Raw genomic sequence first — 23,658 nt, 5'->3', positions numbered from 1 at the left:
AAGTACACACACGCACGCAATGTTGGATTTGTTTTGTTTTCATGATGTATCATTCAACATGCAATCTCTAGTGAGCAGCTTTAATAGGAATCGCATGCTACCGCAGCCTCTAAATGAATGTTCTGTTTCGCTGTTGAGCTGTGGCCTATAGCACAACCTGTGTAACACGAATTTACAAACCATGACTAGATAAAATTATTCGTCTGTGGGGTTCAACGTCCTAAAGAAATACACGGGCTATGTGAGACACTGTAGCGCATGCGCATATAATTTTTTATCACCTCCAACTGTTTGCCATGGACTCAAAGCTCGGTACACAAACCTTTCGCACCTTGCTTCCATTAGCAGGTGGTTTCGGGACCGGGAATCGAACCCGACACGCCGTGCTCAGCAACGGAACGCCTTAAGGGCTTGAACCCCTTGAACGGTACACGATGAGGTGAAAGAAAGCGCTGATACACGATTTAGGGCTTCAATGCAAGATGTGTCACTGCTCATCGGCATGCCTTTTGATATTTTCTCCTGATGCCCGAAGAAAAGCGAGGGACCATATTCGCTCTTCAAGAGGGTTCTTATTAACGACTGGCATCTAATGAATATGAAAATGGACAGCATAATGCATACACACAGTGATGACATGAAAGGATATGAAAACGATATGATGATGTGAAAAACGCACTCTTCGCTCTAATACCATGGCTGAGCGCTGGTAGCAGAATCTTTATGTAGGCGGAGAAAGTAATTACTTCCTCGTGCTTGTTAAGGTAAGAACCGTTTTAATTTGCACAAACAGAGATAAAGATATAACATAAAGTGGTGGCTCGGCACGTCAATGATACATCTCGTATTTCTGTGTCATATTGCACTATTCGAAATACACTTCACATGTACTTTCCATCATCTGCGACGCTACTACCGTCCCCATCAAATAAGTGTCAATTTTTGAGAAAGCCGACGCCAAAAATTTTAACAAACCGCTTCCACACAGTTCCGCGAACATCTTACTTTCTGTACTGAATAAATATTTTACGCAATTGTTTTGAAGTTCGTTCGAAGAAAATTGAAGTCACTGTACAATATATTGTACACACGAGGTTACTGGAGGACATGGTGGTCTTCTACAGGTGATTACATCCTTCCAAGTTCCTTTGGCACAGCGCAGGCTATCACGGAAATACACCCGTAATAGCTATAAGGCAAGTTCAACAAGGGCTGTAGTGGCTACTTTGCTAGAGCATTCGAAAGTTCTTTTTATTATTATATGCTATTTAGGAGATGATGTCGCCTTTGATTGGTGCCGGCTACACCTTTTCACATAGGGATATAAAAAATACGAATAAATCGTAACAGATCCAGTTAAATCACAACAACACTAATTCCGGTCACATAAGTACACTCATGTCACACTATATCTGAAAGAAAACTCCAAATCATAAAAACACAAATTTCAGTCACGTAAGTGGACTAATGCCACAATAAAACAAAAGTCAACTCAGTAACACAGCAACAGAGAGTTCAGTCACATATGTGCACTCAAGTAAACACAAAGTCCGGTCACTTAGCTAGACTAAAATAAGGGCACAGAAGAAATGACGGATTAAAGTCTTATGAAGTTACAAAAAAACCAGGCATTGGATTGTCCAAAGTCGGGTAAAAGAAAAACGTAGAATGCGCTATCACATTTAAACACTCTATTCAATATTTTCCGAGAATATCGCTCGCTTGTAGAAATCTTTGAAGGGCCAGTAACGCTCGTCCTTGCAATGAGTATGTTGACCAAGGACCTAAGATCTTGCTGAGGCTGAAGGGCCTGCGATGTAAGGGTACCAAATCAAGTGCTAAGCGTTGTCTGTGCGTGTCTTGTCGTGTTTATTGCAATTTTAAAATTATATCATCCTCGCATATATGGCACGACCGCTTTTAGACCACCAGTCGTAACGTTAGGCTTCGTACTGCACTCAACGGCTGCTGCCTTTTGGAGATCAGGCCTGAAGTATTTCAGTACTTACACAGGGACCGGTTAACATCAGACACGAGCAGCAAGTAGCTCAGTGACTGAGGTGTTTTGCTAGCTAAAACTAGTTAGCGGGCTCGACACCCAGTTTCCGCAATACTTTTTCGATTATGGAGACGATCTCAAAGCGGCCCGGGAAAGAACCTTAAGTTGTTAAAATATATAGGGGACATAGTGTTTATATTGGTATTTTGAGCGACACTTGAATACTTTTTGGGAGCGGCATATAAATGACAGTTTGATGATATGCTATCAAAACCCACCCTAGTATTCAGAGATTTATTGTAATCCATAAATGATATCGTGGTAATAACAAGCTATTTCTTGTCAATGCTGACTACACTTGGTTTTTTGAGGCCAGTAGCTTTAAATATGGAAGGAGTACTTGACAAGGGGTGCTCAATGCCGTAACTAAGAAGGTTAGGAGCTACAAACGAAATTGGTCTGGAAGTCCTCTGATCTTTTTTTTTCTAGAATTGAGGATGAGAAATACATGGCAGAAATGTCAGTGTCAAATAAAAAATAAACCAATGCTGAGTTTTTGTTTCTTTGAAACCTTCTCGTCATAGATACGTTGTTTTTTTTTCGGTTTTCTGTGGTGAGTCGGACGACAGAACGTAAAGACTATAACGCGTGTTACGAAGCCCATATTCACCAGTGTTTACCGTATTTCCAGTATTCGGGGAATGTCGTAATGTTCAGTAAATAAGACAGAATAAAAACATTTATTTTTGTGTAGCGCATCATAACGAGGATATTCCACCCTTAGGAAAAAAGAAACGGAACATAATCATTTTTAGTATTCTTTTTCCTTCCGTAAAAGTAAGCACTGACTGACCAATGTACACACCTAACCATAATTCTTGGTCACTTGGTGTTTCCTAATCCTGCCAAAATGTTTACGGTAAGAGCTTACTCAAATTTAGTGGAACCCTAATTTAGAATTCTAATCCCTTTTTGCCAACAATAAACAAATGTTTATTACACATGTTAACAACTGTTATTGGGAGTTATTAAATTCTTGTGTGTTTTTTTTTTGCCCACAATAAATAAGTGCTTATTACACATGTTATTAACTGTTGTTGTGAGTTATGAAATTCTGGTGTGTTTTCTAATTCTGTAAAACTTTCGTGCGCGATATTTTATGTTGCTGCAAAAAAAGTATACTTCGTTCCATGGAACTGAGACTAGACGCGGTGGCTATAGAATCCAACGATGTTTTCAGTATGCATGGCGTATTTCTTGCGGTAATAAAAGAATGAGTGAATGAGTAATCGCGTTCCCTCTCCACTTAAGAAGCACCGCCAACACTGCGTTTGAGAAGGCACGCACGGTTGCCTTGTTTACCGAGTATATATTAAGTGCATTCTTGGCATGTACACCTGAACTCCGTTTTAATTGTTGGAACTCGTGCATTCGCTTGTTCACTTCGCGAGAATAAGCAGGCATGCGTACGTTGAAAAAAACCAAGAGGCATTCGTTCTATAACGCGGCAGTTTCGGTGGTATTTGGGGTCAGAATAAAACTGCAATGGATGTGCGGCGCACCGAAATAAAGATTGAGGTATGCTGGAATGCATCGAAGCCTTTATGAAGCGCAAGGCTCTTACTTGAACAGCACTTTCTTCTTGCTAGACGTGCGGGCTTTCGGATTCAATTACTTTAAGTCACGCGCCTTTAACCTCCCGGGCAAATTGCGCTAGAAGACCCGAAAGATCGATGCACTTAATGGCGAGGCCCGGAGCCTTTGTTCAGAAGCGCATTGCGCCTTCGATCCTGTAAGCCGATTCTCCTCCGTTGCTTCATTATCGCCTGCTGCATTTTTCATTTAAATGCTAGGTTAACGAAAGAGCTTGTCGTGTAGTAAAAAAACATAAATGCTTACCTTCTTTTATTGCTTGTTTTATGTTTTGTGGTTTCTGTCACTGTTTCCTTTAATTTTTCATGTTATTCATTTTAGCGCATGTTCAAATGTCACTACCTGTTGGTCGGATCTACAAAATGCAGTAGCCTGAAGCAAATATTTGCAATCAACGATAAATAATGTCCTCTTGTACTTTTACACACTGCGACAATGCAGAGGGCGTGATATCATCTTGTCGAGAGGTGCCTACTTTTGAAAGGAGGAACGCTCCTCTCATTTGAGTACAGGTGCCTCTAAGCGGCGGGATCTTCAGCGGCGCGTTTTTCATCTCGAGCGCAGCATCGAGCGTCGTCTATAGGGTGCAGAAACTTCCCCACGTGGCTTCCTTGGTTTTGTCGCGATATGTGGCAGTTCGCAGGCACGACCACAAATGTAAGCGACGTACACCAGTGGTAAAAAAAAAAAAAAGAAGACCTCAACAAGGCGGGAAACCGAGCGTACGCTGCTTCCACCTGGCCTCCTATAACGGAAGTGAAGGAACAGAGTACAAAAAAAGAAGAAAAGGTCACACGAAGGGTTCTACACGATGTCGTACGGCGCCACGCTGCCCCGCTGTCAAACCCCAGAAACTCAGGATTTCGGCCGCCAACACCGAGCGCGTCAAGCTATCCTGACGGTGTCAGAAAATGGGGAGGTTATAAATACATATGTACAAAAGACCAGGCCTGTCTTTCGCTTTGGGAAGCATTCCTGGTGTCTAGGACAGGAAAATGCCGATGCGGGAAGCCCAAACGCCTTGATAAGAGAGGAGCTGCCAAGCTTCAGCCGCTGTCATCAATGTTTCCCGTGCAAGAAGCCCGTCATAAAAAAAGAAGAATAGCTCGGAGCGTGGCTGGGAGAAAACCTGACGACCGGGCAGTCAGCCTTTCCATGTCAACCTCCTCAGGCGTTGTTACCTTCTTTTCTGGGATCGTTTCGATCCGTTAGGGTCACTGCACGCAGTGAAACGTGCTCCGCTGGCTATGAAGGAAAAAAAAAAAAAGAAGAAACGATAAACGGGGATATGCACATGATTACCAGGCGATGTTTGCCATTGCTTGTTTACCCTTAAAATAGTCTATAGCGCGCAAGTACTCAGATGTCGTGCTCCTTCGCGATTGTCTGCAGGCGTATGCCGGAAGGCTTCAGTTTTATTTCACGTAGAGTTCTTGGCAACTAAGGCTCCGTTGCCGGCTGTCTGTCGATACGCAGCGTTACGAGCGTGGCAGAAGCGCCTATCCCCGAGTTCTTTTCTGTTCACTTTGTTCCGGTGCGCAGGTTCATAATGAACGATTGTTGGATGATTAAAATTTTAGTCCTTCGCTAACATATTACAAACATTATAATAAAGCTTTTTTCTTTATTTTCGTTTTTCTTTTCTGTAGCTGCACCTTTTGGGGTACGCAAGGCATTGAATCCGCATCTAGTTTCTTTCTACTGAGCTGTAGGATAGCAGATTGGGCACCTACCCGACCAACCTCCCTATAGCGTTCCTTTCGCTCTCTTTTCGTCTCTCTCTTTTTTAAAATACCGCATTTGCAGTAAACTCAGAATGTTCTAAACCACGAATCTCAGGTGGTCAAAGTTAATCTGGAGTTCACCACTACGGTGTGCTTCATAATCACGTCATGGCTTCAGCATGGAAAAGCCCATAATTAATTTTTTTCCTTTACCGTGAAATATAAAGTGAAATATAAAGAAACATGGTAATGTAAGCACAAGGTGACTTTCAACATGACAGTTATTGAACGGCTTTTAAGAGGAAGAAAGTAATACGCAGCCAGGGTTTTTTCGGAAAACAAGCAGAATGGCTAACAGTGCGTCGAAGAAAAATACAATTTTACTGAGGAACCGTACTGGATGAACTCATAGAAATGAGTTCATAGAAATAGAAAAAGCTGGACGTACACAAAGCAAGAGGTAATACGCGAGTAACGCCGTACATAAAAAGTACATAACGAGTGAACGACAGCGAAGGCAGAACACCATGGGCGCAAAATATATGCCTTATGGATCGGACAGTCTGTTGGGCTTTGTCGGCAATATATTAGTTCTATCAGACTAGCTCAGAACTGATACCAGTGCTTTGGCCTGTGACTTTTATGTTTTCCGGATATATGGCAGAAACAGGTATTTATATACTTCCTGTAGAGTAAACAGCGCCCCACAGCTGCGCATAGATTTGCTTTTCTTCGGTGTAGCTTATTCATACGGTGTTTAGAATAAAGTGCGCGTGCGGGATCACAGCTGTGATGAAAATTGTAGGTGGTAGACAGAGTTAGGTTTTAGCATGGAACAACCCTCTCCCCCCCTCCCTACACACACACACTGTGTGTGCGCACGCGCAGGCAAAATATCGATACAATGCGTTCTGCATTCCTGTTATGGGTTTGCTAGACATTGTAGCTGCCAGTAATTTTTGAAGGAGTGCGTTGCATAACCGAAACGATTAATTATATTCAGATTTTGTTAGCGCAGAACACACTGATATGAGTGTATTTGCCGTACTACATGCTAGCTCAACCTCGACAGCTATCTACTTTCTAGCTCAGCTGAACTAATTTTTAGTTCTTTTACACTGGAGACATATTGGTACATTACATTAGTATTGACGTTTATTCATTGATTTTTTGCACACAAGACAGGCATGCCAAGTTTTACTAGATCAGGAGGATCACTCCCTTCCCCCTTTTTCATCCCCGCTCCCCCAAAGGAAAAAGCCTGTCAACGTGACTTTCATTCAATGATGGACACAGGGTCGCAACTTACGCAGCAGGCAAGCTTACAAACTTAAGAAAGCACGTGACACAAACGCACGACAATTACAATATGAATACATCTCGGCAACAAAATATAAACTTTGGTTGCGGAATTTCATGAAAACTCCTTTGACACATAGGTAATTAACGCGTAATGCATACTCGGCACAACATTAGAATTGTTTCTACTTGAAAAGGTGGCATGTTAAGAGTTCATCTGTTCAGTGTCGAACTTGTCCGATGGAATGTGGTTCTGCTCAAATGTTAGTACTACGACATCACAGTGGACGGACGCTGTATACTGGCCCATTACACGCATTAAGAGGTAACCACATGGTGAATATTTTCGGCGTATATCCCGCGTCGCGTCGCCGTGTCTCTTTCGTCAGTGTACTGTCGTCTTGGCTGAAATGCCTCCCACATGGGTACTGAGTTACAATGAATAAGTTGAAATCTGCAAATTATAGACCGCAAATGCTGTATGTACACAGGCCACAAATCTTTCCGTATACACCGTTCTAGAGTATGTTAATAACTTGCGAATAAGAGTCTTGCAGAATTCAAGAAGACAATGTAACTATTTCATGCACGCTGTAACCAAATGCATTATTTTTGTCCACCAATTAACAGATATAGAGCAGTAATTTGCGCTTCTAAGTGTCCAAAGATACGCCGGACGTTCCCGATAATGTTTATGAATAGCTACATAAGACGGAACAACAATTTTTTCTTACGGGTATAAGTTTCGCCTACAAGGCAGGTTAGCTGAATTGTATGTTCTTTGAACATTTGTTCGAAATGTCCTTTACGCAGTGACGTTAGGCAAGGTTAGCCATATTGATCGCTGCCTGAAGCGTCTTCAAGTCAGGCCAGAGGCTCTCCGTGGCGTTGTTTGAATATAATTCCTTGCAACATCATTTGCATCCAGCGAAAAGTCAGTTATTTTGCTTTTGTACGTTCCACAATGCTTGAAGGTGACCCCAGTGAAGCATAGTATCACGGCGAAGTTAACGTGACAAAAACGCCAGCACTGCGAACGACTGCTTATAAAATATGTGACTGCCTCTGCTGTAAATGCCAACAATCAAAATAGAGGATGCCCTCCCTGCTAACTTTCATTATATGACCCTTTCCCCAGCACAAGGTAGCCAGCCGGTACTTACACTGGCTGCCCTCCCTGTCTTTCCGTCCTTTTTTTCTTCTCCTCCTTGACGTTGTCGACGGGCTGGAAGGGGGGCGGAAATAAAAGTGGAGAAAATTTTTTTTGTGACGCCAAAGTAGAGCGCAGCAAGCAAGAAAAAGAAAAAGTAAACGTTCTGGCACCTGAAATTGAACTCCCGTGCGCGAGAGTTCCGTGAGCGGAGATTGTGCTCCAGAGGAAAAGATGACATTTTGTTTATTAAAAGTGGTGCTGTCATCATTTCCAATGAGGAAAGAATAGGCACATTGCCCCTCCAGGGCTCAAATATTTTCGTCATGTGTCGTTTGAGTTGTTGTCTCCGAATCTACAGCTATACATCTAGCGGCTCGGTTACTACGACGTGAAGAGACCACGCTGTTCCGTTTGTAGTTCGGTGTCGCATTTGCTAAAGGCAGAAGAAACACTGAAACGCGCTGGAAACAGTCAAATATCCGGAAAATCTGCAATATTCCGTTCACGAGTGAAATAAGGGACAGCATAGAGTAAGACGACACTAATAGACACACACAGTTCTGTAAACAGGTGACAAAAAAAAAATAGAGAAAAAAGCACGACCATAAGTCTAAAACGCGCACGTAAGTTGAGAATTTCGCAGAACAGATGGCAGATGTATGGACACATACGTAAATAACAGCACACATTGCAGGATGTAAAAAAAAAAAAAAAACAGATCTGAACGGTACATACATTGCCTGAAGTGTTAAAAAAAAAATTCTGGGGTGAACCACCGTATTATAGAATCACCCTAATTTTTTTGTATTTTTGAAAAAGCATTTAAAAAACCACACATACGTATTTGAATACTGTAACTGAATTCTGTTATTGGAGGTAGTAGAACCCCTGGAGTAGAAACTGAGGGAACCGCTCCAAGGCGTAATTGCCACCTCGAAACGAGCCTGAAACCGTTTCTTGTGGCCAGCGCTTAAGAAGACACCATGCTTGTGCTGTGCGTCGCCATTACAACTAACTTTTTCTATTGACAAGGCAGGATTAATAACATGTTTCATTTTGATGTGCTCTGCTTTTTCTTTCATGTCGTCTGGCCTCAGCAGGCTGTTCAGGCCGTCGGCGATATGGCTACTCGTGGGTGGGGCCGAAACGGCACGTAGAGTACATGGTCTACGTGCCCAGGAGTTGCTGCATGGCACCCACAGACACGAGGAGGCCGCACAGCTGGAAGCTTCCACTTCGTACTCCACGTCATTTCCTTAGTCTTTTACGGAATATTTGCTACCTCACTGATATTTATGGTAGGGAGCTGAAAAAACAGCTGCTACTGCCGGGCAACCTGTGTCTACTTTGCTGTACAGTGAATTCAAGCACGTAAAACTTTCAACTGTTCTTTCTTTCTTTCTTTCTTTTTGTGGTCAAAAGTTTACCTTCCACATGCCCTGCGGCACATACTTGCGAGACAAAGTGCTTGCAAATAAAATAAATCATGGGATCGTATTAACATTTCCTGCTTTCTCGTGTCTACAAAAGAAAGGATTCGCGCTGTCGAGATTGGCCTGCTCAAAGGGTTCCTGAACGGGTAAGCTGCAGCTCTTATATATTTTCTTTTGGTCCTTGGCAATTCATTGGTTCTTTAAGCATGAAATGCTTTTAGCTCCCATTGTCGGCGACGTTCAAGTGATCTCAGACGAGCCCTCAGACGAGAAAATCCGGGCATCGTTGCGAGAAGACGAGATCGTCCGGGCTACCAGTCAAAACTTAGAAAATGGTGGTCTCTGGCTTCCAAACCGCGTTACATACGGTAGTGACTTCCCAAACAAGTTACAAAAAATAATGCTTCCGAGTTCTTCCCGATGTTCGTACACAATAACACTCAAGCTGTAACTCCTAGTACGCTGAAGTTTTCTGATTTCCAATAGCGAGGTTCAAAAGGTAGATACAGGGCACCATATACTTGATTGTCATCTTTTGGTGCTGAGGCAAGGTTGCCTGTTCAACGCCAGTGGTCCGTGATTACCGCAGTACGGGTTTTGCGCCGGCTCGACAGATGGCGTCACGCTGCGTGACCAAGCCGGCAGCATCCGGCGTGCCGCACATTTTAGCCGAGACGACACTTGCAATGAGGTCCAGTTCAAAACAGGTTCGTGTAGTGTGGCACGGTGGGTTGTAACGTTGCGAACATGCCCTATACCCATTTTGAGATTGTGGCTAGTATCATCTCTAGCCAATCTGCGTTGCCGGTAGCCATTTCAAGCTTACATCTACTGTCGGTGACGGAAGCGCCATAATTTAAAAAAATAAAGCGGCGTGAAAATAACCATGATAAGCTCACAGTCAGTGTTTGTACAGTTGCCTCAACAAAGCAAGAAACGGGCAACGAGGGATGCCATGATGGGGGTTCAGGAATTATTACGACTACCTATAGGGTTCTGTAATGTGTACCTAAATATAAGTGCACAAGCGTTCTTGCAAGCCGGCACCATCAAAATTCGGCCACTGAGATCGGGAATCGAACCCGTGACCTCATGTGCGACAGCAGAGCGTCATAGCGATTGAGCCAGTTTGGTGGGCGCAGTAACGCTTTATGAAGCAGCAGCAAATCCCATAGCTGCAATACAGAACTATCAGTAAGAACAATGACAGGCTGTTATTGCTCAGGTGCAGCTCCACCTAAACGCTTCATCGCTAGGTGAGTCAGTGATTGGTTTGGATAAAAGGGAAAATTTCGGCAACTATTGCGTCGCTTGCTGCTCTATTAACAATAAATTGTCCAACGATCAAAGGACGATGAGATGAAGTGACATGAAGAAAAAAAGTTCTGGCAATAAAGCACATTTGGTAAACGTGCTTCAGTAGTAAATAAAAAAAAAAACTTCAACAAGTCGTCCAGAACGGCACTATGTGCAATTAAACAGAAGCCATGTCAATCAAGCACATTCAATAATACAATATAAATAAATAAACACACGAAGACATAATAAGTGTTAACACACAGATACAATGTATCATTGCTGGGTTACGTACCAGTGTAGATTGTGTGGGCACTGCTGACTTCTACGAAACAATAAAATTTTCATGTGCGACGTTACATAAACACGTTGTCGTTTTTAAAGTGAAGCTTCTTTCTGCCTATTTTCCCGGGTTTGGCGTGGCTATCTCGCCGGATATATTTGTGCATTTGCATGCAAAGGTTATGTGAAAGTAGCAGAAAAACGGCTTGCATAACCCTTGTATGCTGACAAAGTATGCTCACCTCTGTTCTTCGTAACCCAAAAAGTAAATTCCTACATAAAACCTGAACATATAATGTTGGCTAACAAGCATCTCTACAGAACACCGATCCGTTAATGAAATGGTGAAATACATTTGCCGGATTCCTTGATTTACTTTCATTTCTTTTATTTAGCCACTTAGCATTTGGCACTTTATTTGCCAATCCTGTATAATGAACATGTCCCACTATAATGCCTACATAAAACTCACGAAAGGAAACCAAGCCAAACCAAAACAGTTCCTATATAGCAACAAATCGGCCTAACCAATCACCGAACCTTCGCTTGTAATGTATTCTGATATTTGCGTTGGATCTGTATATTTCTTTTTATTTACCAGACACCTGAACGCTAGAGAACCGCTAAAATTTGAAAAAAATATTATTCAGCTACTTCATTAGTGAAGTGGCGAAGACTTGAACAAATACCAGACCCCAAGAAAATTGCGAGCAGCTTAGAGCTAAACAATGGAGGAAGCCATAGGAACATCTCGAAATCTTCTTTCCATCACTTTATTTTGCAGAGTCAAATGCACGTGCTGTGCAGAAGACTGCGTTGTGGGAAGGAAATATAGGTAGCCACTATTGGGTAGGGGGGAACTTGGAAGAAAACAACGATGTTTGCCCAAGGAACACAAAACGCAAAACATGTTTGTTCCACAGTCGTGGTTCCGGAAATTGCGCTGGCCCTTTCGCCAAACTTCTTACTTTTCAGATCTTGTCTCAAACTTAAAGAAATGTGTAAAACTGGGCTATCTGGTAATCCATTATGTGCACATCGCAACAGCAAAGGACGTAAAGGCACGACGGAGACAGCGCTTGTCTCTGTTGTACCTTTTCGTGCTTTGTATGCTGTCGCACTGTGCACATCACAATAAAGAACTGGTGTAAATTTAGCCAGCTTCAGAATTTGCTGAGTTGGCAGAATTTTTTCATTCCGGCAACACACCGCCTAACAAAACATACCTAGGTCCTATCGGGCAAGTGATTTAGAAAAAAAGAATGCCTCCAGAAGTGTCTAATCAAAGTGTAATAGTTACAAAAGTATGAGTGCTCTAAACTCGCTGACACCTGTGGTCACAATTCACAACGTTGATGATTTGGGCATTTGTAAATATTGGTGCTAATGCTATCTTTGGCAGAGATGGCGACCTAATGTCACACAGCACATTTCAACACTGTACCCTGAGTGTTGTCTTTCAATAGGTCACTGGTGTGCAAACTTTCCTGTAGAAATAAAGCCGTATTTTTAGGTGTACTAGAAGCTCTCTTTTGGATGTAAATATTCTAGATCCGTGCAGGTGTCTCTTGAGGAGCATGGTTCATTGTTTTAACCTTATGATCCTATCTTGTTAGAGTAGTAGTTCCACCTGAATGAACTGCCGTGATAACTGCAACGTGACGTATACGCTTAGCGCAAATAAGATGACCAAGTCATGGCCTACATTTATTTGACGAGACGTGTTTTCTTTTTCTTGCAGTTTAAAGATGCCACCCGAAATCAATACAGTCTGTGCATACTACCACACGCAGATTCCCAGTGCGGAAACAAGACAATGACCAGAGCAGCATGGACGAGGACAAGCGCTGTTTTCGTTCATGTTCTTCTAGCCTTTTCCTTGTTTCCGCGCAGTGAATTTTCATTCTGGATCCCCAACGGGCTTGAACACGCGTGTGCTTGCATAACGAAAAAAAAGAAGAAGAAATCAAAGTTTTGTCCGAATGGCGAAGCATCGACTGCGATAGCAAATTGGTAGACAGCCATAATAAGTAAGGACAGTAGCTTTATCGGCCATGTAAACTTGTAAACATTTGCTTACTAACTAAATTAACAAACATGGAGTCAGCACGCACTGGCAAACATGCGCATATCACACTCGATGAGCGCGGACATTCGTTGTCAAAACGCTGGCGTGAGGAAGAGTGGCAGCAGCACCAACCGAAGTGACCTTGGTGCTATCAATTCAACCAAAACTGAACGGTTAGAGCGCAACACACACAAAGCTACGAGCCGTCGGCCCACCTATACTCTCCCCCAAAGCAGGCCACTTCCAAGACAAAGCCGGCGCGACCCCGCATGCCGCGCCACGCGCAATCGCTACCGAAGTAGAACGCCCCAGCTACCTCCACACCCCCCAGTTTTGTGCGCGCGACGGAAAACGGCGCTCTTCCTCCCCGCTTTCCCCCCTTGCGCGCACTAATTGAGCTGCGATCGTCGGCTTACCCTCCATGCTTTCACTCGAACATACAGCATACGGCGCGCGGCAACGGTGTTATCGCCCTTGTACTTCATATGGAACATCACGGTGATGACGACGGCAAAAATGCGCTTGTAGTGTCCATATAATTGCTATCGCAATAAAACTTTATTTGTAAAACTTGTTTTGAAATGATTTCGTACTGATCCTGTTTTAATTTTTATGCGCCTCACTCCTTAGTAATACCCTCTTTAAGGTAGTAAAGTGAAGTGATGTTGCAGCTGGCTAGCTCACATATTTTGCTTCAGTTCATTACTACGGTTCACGTTTAGAAGTAACAGAAATTTTGTCAATGAGATATATAAATAATAAACAAAACATTTAGCTTTGAGGTTACTCACCTGAACCGGTGTATGTTCGACGAAAGGCAGACTACGTATGCAACACACTTAGTACTTGAAAATAAAAATAAATAAAAATAAAACTCGAATGAAGCCTTCTATACACCTGCGCATTTTGGATGAAACATGCGTAGAACTCATGGTCATACAATCATACACGCGTAGAACTTACGCCTAACTCTTGAGCGAAATATTGCAGCGCAGGCGTAAAATCCCGTTTCATTTCCCTGTCTCTGACAGGCAGTCGGCGCGATGAATGCTGAGGATAAGAAAATAAACGAAGTGAATATCTGAATCTTCTTCCAGTACAGTACAGCAAAGCATAACATCCCTTGGTGAGAAACCACAAAAAAAAAGTGTGAGGTGGACAGAGGTGCGTGTAAAGTTTGGAAAAACTCAACTTCGTTTGGCCACCCAGCAAGAGGCGTTCCGTACTCTGTCGTGGTCATGTCGACTGTCCGGAAGAAACGCTTTTTAGGTCTTATGCTCACCAATAGTCTTGGTTGCCGAAAATCAATACATTCTACTCGGGTAGACTCAGACCCTTTTGCAACATGGTACAGGTGTTGTCAGAATGGCCACCCCTGCTGTCACCCAACTGTCGGCTAAAGCTTCGCGTTAAATGGGACCAGACGTTTCCAAATACCGTTCGTCCATTCAACTACTGCGGCATCCCGTGTCGTGGTTTTCGCGCACGAATAATTTATAGCAACATCTGTGCAGCGGCCGATTTCATACTAGGTCGGGGCCTCCTATAGAGGCAGCTGTTATCTGAAGCCCGGCCTTGCTGACAGTATAGTGCGAGCGTAGAACTTTTTTTTTTCCACGAACGTGTGGTTTATCGGCGTGTTCATACACTGCGTGGAAACATACTAACTCGGACAACAATGCGTTTCAGTGCAGATGTTGAGGTCTTACTTTTTCAAGCTGGTACGTGGCGGACAGTCTTCTTGCAAAAAAATGTGTTCTTTGCGTACTGAATGACTTAAATTTCTCATTTAGATGTTCCATGAAGGTGAGTAATCAAGAAACTATTAACTAAAACTTTGTTAAACGTAAAATTCTGTTGGTAGTTCTCACGCAAATTCTCATGTCCACCATTGTCTCTATATAGGCTGATCAGTTAAAATAATTTAGTTTCGAGTTAGCTGTTTAGTACCTAACGGTCGCATTTCATAAGAACTACTTGAACTATATAAGCTGTTTTAAAAAAAATATCAAGTTCCGTTTCATGACTATGTGGTGCCTGCTCTTGCTGGTAGTTTCAGCTTGTGAGCTGCTTTGTGAATAAAGGCACAGTGCGCGATTCACAAGGTGCATTGCATGCCACCTTGATTTGAAGGAATATGGCGGCAGCCAATTATGATACTGGGCGGGTCGGGCAGTGAGAAAGAGTTCTCACTAACTAAATGATTTCTCAACTCGGCCTCGGATTTCAATTTTACAATTATTTCTTCCATCAAGCATATTACGAGTGCCCCTTTCTCGCATTGATAATGGTACCAAGAAATAGGTGATGAATTAGGCGCCGTGACTAAGGACAATAAACACCGGTGCATCAATTGTAGCCTTCTGTGCCAAACCCCCCATTGGCCAAATGTAAGGGCAGAATTAGGGATTTCAGGTGGAGAGCCGACATTACTGACCGCACTTAATGGACTTTCTATTTTCGACATGGGCGTCCTTTCGATATGGTGGTAGTTTTGCGTCAATCACGCTTTGATCCAGAACAATACGTTTCTGATATGGTTTTATAACGCAAAGCTCATGGCTGTATTTGGGCCATTACAATACCGTTGGCAGCACGTGGTGTTAAATAGACTCGCAAAGGCAAAGCATACTATGCGTTCTATAGGTTTGCAAAGCCTCTATTGCGTGAACGCGTGCATTAGCGGTGTTGACTGTTTCCCTGAAAGTATCAGCAGTATGCGGGTTGACATGTTGCCAGAAACCGTTAAGCACTGAAGCCGAAAAGGGAGGTCTATGATGTCTGTTGCAGCATGCCATGTTTTGACCTGATTCGTTAACAGCAGGTAGGGCCCCGGTTATAATGCTAACGTGATGTAGCTAGTTATTCGCGCAAAAATAAGAAGCATGGCCCCACTTTTATCATTTTAACACGAAGGTGTCTTATGCCAGGGTCCGTTATCCACTTCCTGTAACGGATGTGACGTCAGCGCAACCGCGTAAAATATGCTCTTTGTTGACAGAGATTGCGCCACCATCTAGGAATGGTGAAGCGTAGTACTGCACCATGACACTAACGAGCGCCGACAGTGAGCACTTTGGGAGTCTCAGCGCAGCGGAGGCTCCAACGCAGTGTAGCCTGGTGTAGGTGGTGTAGGTGACGCAGTTTCCGAACATGGTTCGTCTTAGGTGTCCGATTGGCCTGTGACGCCTCGTCGCCTACGGAGTGTAGCTTGAACATGCATGAGCAGTGCTTAGACGCCACCTGCTGCTCCGCTTGCGATGACACCAACTAAGAAAACTGCTGTGCCAAGTGGCGCAGAAAGGAAACGACTTCGGTGGGCGAGTCTCACTTTGGTCCGGCGAGAGACGCACCAGTGTCATAGAGTTTCATACTGCTATAATTAGAGGGAAATTGGGTGCTGCGATCGTTCAACTATCATGAGAATGATGGGAAGTACAGGCCATGGATTGGTAGTCTGTTGATTAGCGAACTAGTCTACAGGTATCGTAAAACGTATAACAGGTATCGTAAAACGTATAACGTAAAACTATTCCAAACTTTTCTATTCCAATTCTGCAATCAGCCCTCCGCAATTGGTTAAAAACTTTTTTGGACCACCCCCATTTCACCTGTGTGTCACGCGACGTCGCGAAAGCCGTGATAGCTCCCCATATGATATGACGTGTATACACTGATTATGCATGATTTTACCGAACAAAAGACAAATAGTTATTTTTTATACGACCACTTTTCGCTATTAGCCCTCGACTATTGGCCAAAACTTTTCCGGCTGCACCCACTTCACCTGCCTGTCACACGACGTCACAAAACTGCGAAAGTTCACCTCGTCAATGTGACGTGTACGCGTTAAAGAAGCATTATTATGCCAAACAAAACTGAATTTTCTTCTGAAAAGCCGGAGGCTGCTCCGTTGCGAAAGGAATAAAAGATGGCTGCCGCCGATCGCTCAGGCACTAGTGACGCGCACCTGCCGGAGACTACGTGTTTATTTGAGTATAATCAAACATTCTGCGTGGCCGTGTAACGTTTTCGAGCACTTTCGGCACGTTTACGACGTCATTCTGCCAACTCTTCTTTGCTGAGGATTCGTTTCAGCGTCATTCTTAAGCTTCCGTTGCCTGCCACCGCGAGTTTCGACCAGCCAGCTCAAGCTAAGTAAGGGAAAGCGGACCAATCGCAGACGCCGGCACCACCCTCTTCATCCGGTTATCCATTTTCAGTGCAGTGGCTCGGTCCCGTTGAATCCCTCTCCACCTGAGCGTGCTCCTCGCCTCTTGTCAGCCAATTATCATAAGACAAGCCGCTCAGTGTAGGCAATGTCATTCGTTTTTTAAGCTTACAATAGTGACCTCGATCTTATGAACGAGGACAGCGTTTGATTGGTCTCTTCAGAAAAACCTGTGGGTGACCGCCCGATGCTTGCGTCGGCGGTTACGCAAGCTTAACGTCCGGAGTTTGGAATAAAAACATATTGGAATAGTTTTACGTTATAGGGCTCTTGGTTTCGCTCTGAGCGCAGTTGCTATAATGCGCAGTGGGGTAGTGCGCCGCAAAGCTGTCTGCCTCTCTTCTGTTGCTCGAAGTGGTGATAGCGCGCTGGGCTAGCGGGTGGGCCGGTGTTTGCGTCGCGGCTTGTTGACGAAGCCCTGACGAGAAAACGACTGCATCGTAAACGTTGAGAGAACGTGTTTTGACTGTTTTGACCTTGCTTTGTTAAGTGTGTGAGGTAAACGCTGTGACGTTACCTGCTTTATCAAACTTCATAAGAGCGAAAAGAAGGTACTATAGGTTATACAAGCACCATACTGCGAACTTTCGTTCAGTCACTCTTTGCGTTGTCAGTACGTAGATGCAACTTACCGCATTGCTACAGTTCTTTGGCTTCTTGTAAATGCTTATATTCGCACTGCAAGCCTTAAAACTGCAAAGTTTAGCTGCACAGATGTGCTGGGTGTTTAATAACCTGCCAGTAACTTTTTTGTACTAGTGATGCAGAGCTCAAAGGCAAGATGGCTGACCGCTTGCATAGGGCATATTGTTTACCAGATAAACTGTTGCACTTCTAGTGGCTTAACAATCAAATTTAGTTGAGGGCTTCATTACACATTGCTCGTCTATGTGCGCATTGAAATGTGTCTGTGCGGCATTTGAGAACGCAAACTTACTTGTGGTAGGAAGTGTTGCTGCTTTCTGGCTGTAGCCTGCTTCGCAAAGTGGGTAAGCGCAAAGCAACAATAAAACAGCTGCTGGCGCGCGCTGCAGAAGAAGCGGTACGTAAACATAAGATATAATGAAGCATACTCGTAGGAGGCCCAAGCGTCCCAGCTGGCACTGCAGCAAATGTGCTTAAAAGTACTTGAAGACGTTCAGCAATCTTGACAGCCGACGAAGCCTTTCAAAAGAACGAGAGCGTTCGCAAGTGCCTACCGTCTGCGAGAAGAGTTCACTTTTCTCGCGTTCGCAGGCGTAGTAGCAGACGACATTTGTAGCAGTTTTCTCAAATGTCTCCGCCTTTTCGTTTTGTTTCGCTGCATTTCTGGGAGCTGCCGCTCTCTCCCTGCGGCAAGGGATGAAGAGATCTTCGAGGACTTTCTTGGTGCGCAGTAGTCAGGTCGGATAACGTCCGGAAAAAGTGGAAGCGCGCCAAGCGATACAGACAGCGAGGCCACTGAGTTATGCTCGGACAGCGCTACGACTCGTCGGACGATGACTTCAATGTCGTGATGAGTAGATCAGCAAAAAGAAGACTACTGAAGGCATCTTCGTCGGACAGCACTTCTACCATGAAGAATGCACCTCAGCGCTGGCCGCAAGCTATGCTCCTCATGCCCACGGACCCGGCGACTAATTTGCGGCTCCTAGACAGGAACGTCATCTCTTGGTTGCTCGAGAAAAACGCTGCCAAATGAGATTAAAGACGTGACGATAGACTTGCGCAAAAATGTCCTGGCAGTTGATGTATTACGCCAGAGTGCCCTACAAGGCCTAAGTAATATAATTAAGATCGACAATGTGAAGGTGCGATCATTGATCCCAACAGGCACGATGGTACTGCGGGCGTCATTTATGATGTCGGCGATGCCATCTCGAATGACGACTTGCCAATACTGATCATAACGGTGACAGGAGGCACTTTCATTACGAGAATTTTCTAACTGGGAAACACACCATGTATGAAGGTTTCGTTCGAAGGAGACAGCCCTCCTTCCCACGTGAAAGTAGTACATTCCGCCATCCAGTACGATCATTCGTACCGAAGCTCCTCCAGAGTTTCAAATGTGGCGAGATTGGCCACGTAAAGGGTGTCTGCGTGAACAACGTCGTGTGCCCACGGTGCTCTGAGTCCCATTCAGAAGACGCCTGCAGCACAGATGTTCTAAAGTGCGCTAGCTGCAGTGGGGCTCACAAGGCCTCAACAAAGGATTGCCCGCGGTTGCAGAAGGAATTCGCGATCCTCAAACGAATGGTGCGGGACAATTCAACGCATCGAGAGACTGTTGCCGCTCTTCAGCGACGTCGGCTTCGACACCGAAAATGTTCACGAAATACCGCAGCTGCAGATAGTGACACGCCATATGCCGTCAGAAGGATTGCCGCATCAACGCATAGCACCACCAAGACAGATACAAGGAAAGCAAACAAAGCGGTAAGGCTCACGTGTCCTGAAGAATGGTCTGAGCTATCGAGGCCACAACGCTCTGTTAAGTTACATTAAAACGCACCGGCCTCGACAGCTTCGGCAACTGTTGAAGCGACGTTGGCTGATGATCTCCAGTTCATCAACAATCTGCGGTCGCTGACGAACGCCATTCTCGTTAATGTTAACAAAACAAAATGAAATCTTCGTCTGCGCAAATCGCGCTACAGGCGGTTGACACTTTGAGTCTAGTACTTGCAGCTCTTCGTTTTAATCATGGCTCTCCAGAAGCCCTAGTTTCGTGACGAGGTCCGGAACGCGTCGATATTTCAGTAGAACGCCAGAGGACTTAAGTCACGCATGTCGGACATTCGATAGTTTAGGTTCGGGAATCCGTTCTCCATCATTGTCATCTGCGAGCCCCTATCAGCTGACACCAGACTGTCCCGGTGTTTGTGTTTCATGTTCGCCACAAACGAAGAATGCAGCAAGATCATCGTTTTAATACGACGTGATCTTACGTATGTCTATCATCCAGTGCCACGTGACCAAGAAAACCAGTTCATCTGTCTGACAGTGAAGAAAGTCAAGCTCACTTTCACAGTAGTTGGAGCCTACATACCGCTCGCAAGTCGGCTGGGCTGCGAGCGGTTACGATGAATCACAACAGCGACTCCGCAGCCTTTGGTGATGACTGGAGATTTTCATGCCCACCACTCTCTCTGGGAAAGTCCTAAGATAAACTCGAGGGGCAGAAGATTAGTGTCATTTGCCTCCGAACAAGAATTGTGTTTGTTAAATGATAGAAGCACCGCCTTTCTGCGTGAAACTGTATAATGTATCTGCCTGGAGCTCACCTTTGTTCCATGCTCCTTCGCTTTCTGGGTATTGAAACGCGGAGAAGTGACCACCTACCCACTTATCTTAGTAGTGAAGCGTTGACGGGCTCCTAGTTAGCCGGCGTCACTCGGTGTATTGACTGGCCGATGTTCAAATCAATTGTCGAAGACGGCTGTCGTGATGACTTGCCCTCCAGCCTAGACGAGACCATAAAGGGTGCCCTAGAGGCTGCCACGTATTCACTTCCAAGAATGCCTACACGCACCGAATACGACATTGAGCTGGAAAAGCTTGGTGCAATTCGTCGCCGTGCAGAGCGAAGATACAGGCGCACGATGTCTATACATGACTTGAGGTTGGCCAGAAGAACTAAAAAAAAAAAAAAATCAGTGTCGCATGGACAAACTTCAATTTCAAATATGGATGTCATTCTTCAAGTCTTTGGATCCACGAAAACCTTTGTCTCACATATGGAGAACAGTTCGTTATCTCCGTGGAACCCCTCAGCAACGCCACCCTTTCAAGTCTGGACTTTCACCAACAGTGCAGAGAGAACGACGTCGCTGGCGATTTATACAAGAGGAATGCTGGCGAAATTAGATCCGCTGGAACATCGACGCTCGACCACTCACCGATTTCATGCGACCCTCGCAGGGACAGTCCTTTCACCATGGACGAACTCGAAGCTGCACTTGCCTTGTGCAAGCGTTAGTTTATACCATCGGTAGGTTATACCATCACCAGGACCCGATGGTATAACCTACCGTGCCCTACGTAATCTTGGCGAAGAGGCTCGGAAAGTGCGCCTGATCTTGTTCAATAGCTCTTGGCAGATAGGTATGGTTCCCCAGGAATGGAAGACCTGTCGCCTAATCCCACTGCTCAAGCCTGGCAAGTCGCCTGTAGACATTGCATCATACCGATCAAGTGCTTGCCAGTTGCATCGGAAAACTAGTAGAGAAGACGGTGCTAGCATGGCTAAAATTGTACCTCGAACATTACCAGGTATATCCAGGTGGAATGGCCGATTTCAGGCGTGGCCGTCCTTCCATAGACACCGTTATTGACTTGTCAGACAACGTTAGCGCCAGAAGTCCTGCAAGAAATTATCTGCTACCCTGTTTCTGGATGTTAAAGGAGCATACGATAACGTACCACCCAAAGCGGTTTTCTTCGCGTTAGAGGCAGTAGAACAAGGTCTATTTCTGGATTAGTAGCTATCTACATAAAAGATCCCTTTTCATACTTACTGAGGATGGCGCAACCTCCCAGCATTAGAGTAACCTTGGGGTGCCTCAAGGTGGAGTACTGAGTCCAACGCTCTTCAATCTAACGCTCATCGGACTCGCTGACATCCTTCCATCTACCGTTAGGCTCTACAACTATGCTTACAGCATTTGTATTTGGACGTCAGGTGCTGCGCGACTGCACCTTCGCGCGCGGCTTCAGAAGGCAGCCACATTAACATCACCCCACCTTCAAAAACAAAGACCTCAAATATCACGTAAAAAGTGTGCAATGGTGGTATTTACTAGGGAACCAATCTCTCCACACGTGATATCCGTCCACGGACAGCTGGTCTCGTACAACGCAAGTTAGATTTTCGGGGATGGTCATTGATAGAATTCTCTCCTGGGCTCCACATGTGAATTATGTGAGAAAACGCCCGACGGAAATTTGCCATATGTTTAAGTTCCTAGCAGGAAAGACCTGGGGAGTGTCAAAACAATGTATGCTGCAACTGTACTTGACCTCTTTATTGGATTGCTGTGGTAAAGCCTACCGGTCATCTTCAACACTTGCAGAACTAACCTGAATACAATCCAAGGCACCCAAACCGAAGGCCTCAATATATGCCTTGGTCTACCGCAGATTGCGTCAAGGACTGAAGTTATTGCACTCGCTCACGATTACACTATTAGTACGCACATTAACATTGAAGCGATGCCTGTGCACATAAGACATTTCGCCCGGAGTTGAGTTGAGTTGAGTTGTTGTAGGCTACTGGTGGGATTAGCCTTGCAGTTGCTGCCGGCAATTGCTCCACCGTAGCGACACTTAAAATAAATAAACCACATAATCAGACACAGACCTCCCAATTACCGGACACCTACCCACCACCTCGCAAGTCTCCCAGTAGAAAGGTCCCACAAGACATTCAGTGCAACTGTTTTCGCGCACCGTACCTCCCTCAGGTAAGGTTACGCACCTCGGGAGGACTTTCGATTCCTCCAGGGTGTGTGAGCTGTACTCAAATAAACCTAACAATTCCAGGGCTTCAGAAAAAATCTGACTTGCCGCCATCTGCACCCAAGCAACTTAGCTTACTCCTCCCGTACGAGAAATTTATACACACATGTGCCTATACTGATGGCTCAACCACATTAACAAGTTACGGTGGCGCCGTTGTTATACCAACAATGGGAATAACCCAGCGGTTCAAGGCTTCCCATATCACTACGTCTACAGCTGCACAGCTTGCGGCTCTCCGCGACGCACTTCATGTGATAAATGCTGAAAAGTCCTCGAAAATGGGCAGTCTTCTCCGACTGAAGGCCAGGCTTTCAATGTGTGCAGTGGTTTCTCCGACATAGAACTCACGATCAGCTCACGTGTGAAATCGTGGAAGTTGTCCACCACTTGAGAGAAAAAGGCCATGATATCTCTTTTCAATGGGTACCAGGCCATTGGGGTATAATTGGAAATGATGACGCTGATAAGGCAGCTTGGACGTCAAACAAAGAAGACCACTGCGTCCCCATTCCTCTCTCAAAGACCGACGCTGCGAGAAAACTTGGCATTCTAGCACGCACCCTCTCCTTAGCAGAGTGGAATACCGCACATACAGGGCGCACCAGACTGCACAGGCTAAACTATTCACTGCAACTCGAACGTCTGGCCGGACTGCACCCTCTTCAGTGCCAGTTGTGGCTGGTAGTTGCCTTCACGATAGCTTATTCAGCAGTAATTGGAATGGCTGATAGTCCTGTATGTGGTGTTTGCGAATGCGAGGAGAACATTGACCACTTATTGTGCCAGTGTCCTCAATTGGAGGACAGGGAACTAGATTGTCGTCCTCCGAGTGAACAGACAGTACTAGAGCGCCGTCCCCACCGATCATCGGCTCAGATGGCAGCGAAGGCACTTTTATGCTTTCTGAGATGGTCTGGTTTGTACGAGCGGCTTTGACTCAACTACTATCCGTGCATGTCTCTATACCCTCTCTCTCCCTTTCCCTTTCCTATTCACCCAACCTAGGGTAGCCAACCGG

General features: G+C 44.9%; 1 protein-coding gene across 5 annotated transcripts in view; it reads right to left on the bottom strand.

The window, feature by feature from the left end:
* Positions 1-23,658, bottom strand: part of LOC126531685 (juvenile hormone acid O-methyltransferase-like) — a 224,335-nt gene that overhangs the window by 91,823 nt on the left and 108,854 nt on the right. For all 5 annotated transcript variants that reach the window (XR_008612757.1, XM_072288469.1, XM_072288470.1 and 2 more), the window contains exon 2: positions 7,839-7,900. Coding sequence is in view for 4 of the 5 variants with exons in the window: in XM_072288469.1 (XP_072144570.1) it covers positions 7,839-7,900 (62 nt within the window). In the remaining variant the exon portion in view is untranslated. The remainder of the gene's footprint in view (positions 1-7,838; positions 7,901-23,658) is intronic.

The sequence above is a fragment of the Dermacentor andersoni genome, chromosome 5 (assembly GCF_023375885.2).
Source record: "Dermacentor andersoni chromosome 5, qqDerAnde1_hic_scaffold, whole genome shotgun sequence".
NCBI lineage: Eukaryota > Metazoa > Arthropoda > Arachnida > Ixodida > Ixodidae > Dermacentor > Dermacentor andersoni.
The sequence above is the reverse complement of the archived record's forward strand: the minus strand, read 5'-3'. Positions and strand labels throughout refer to the sequence as shown.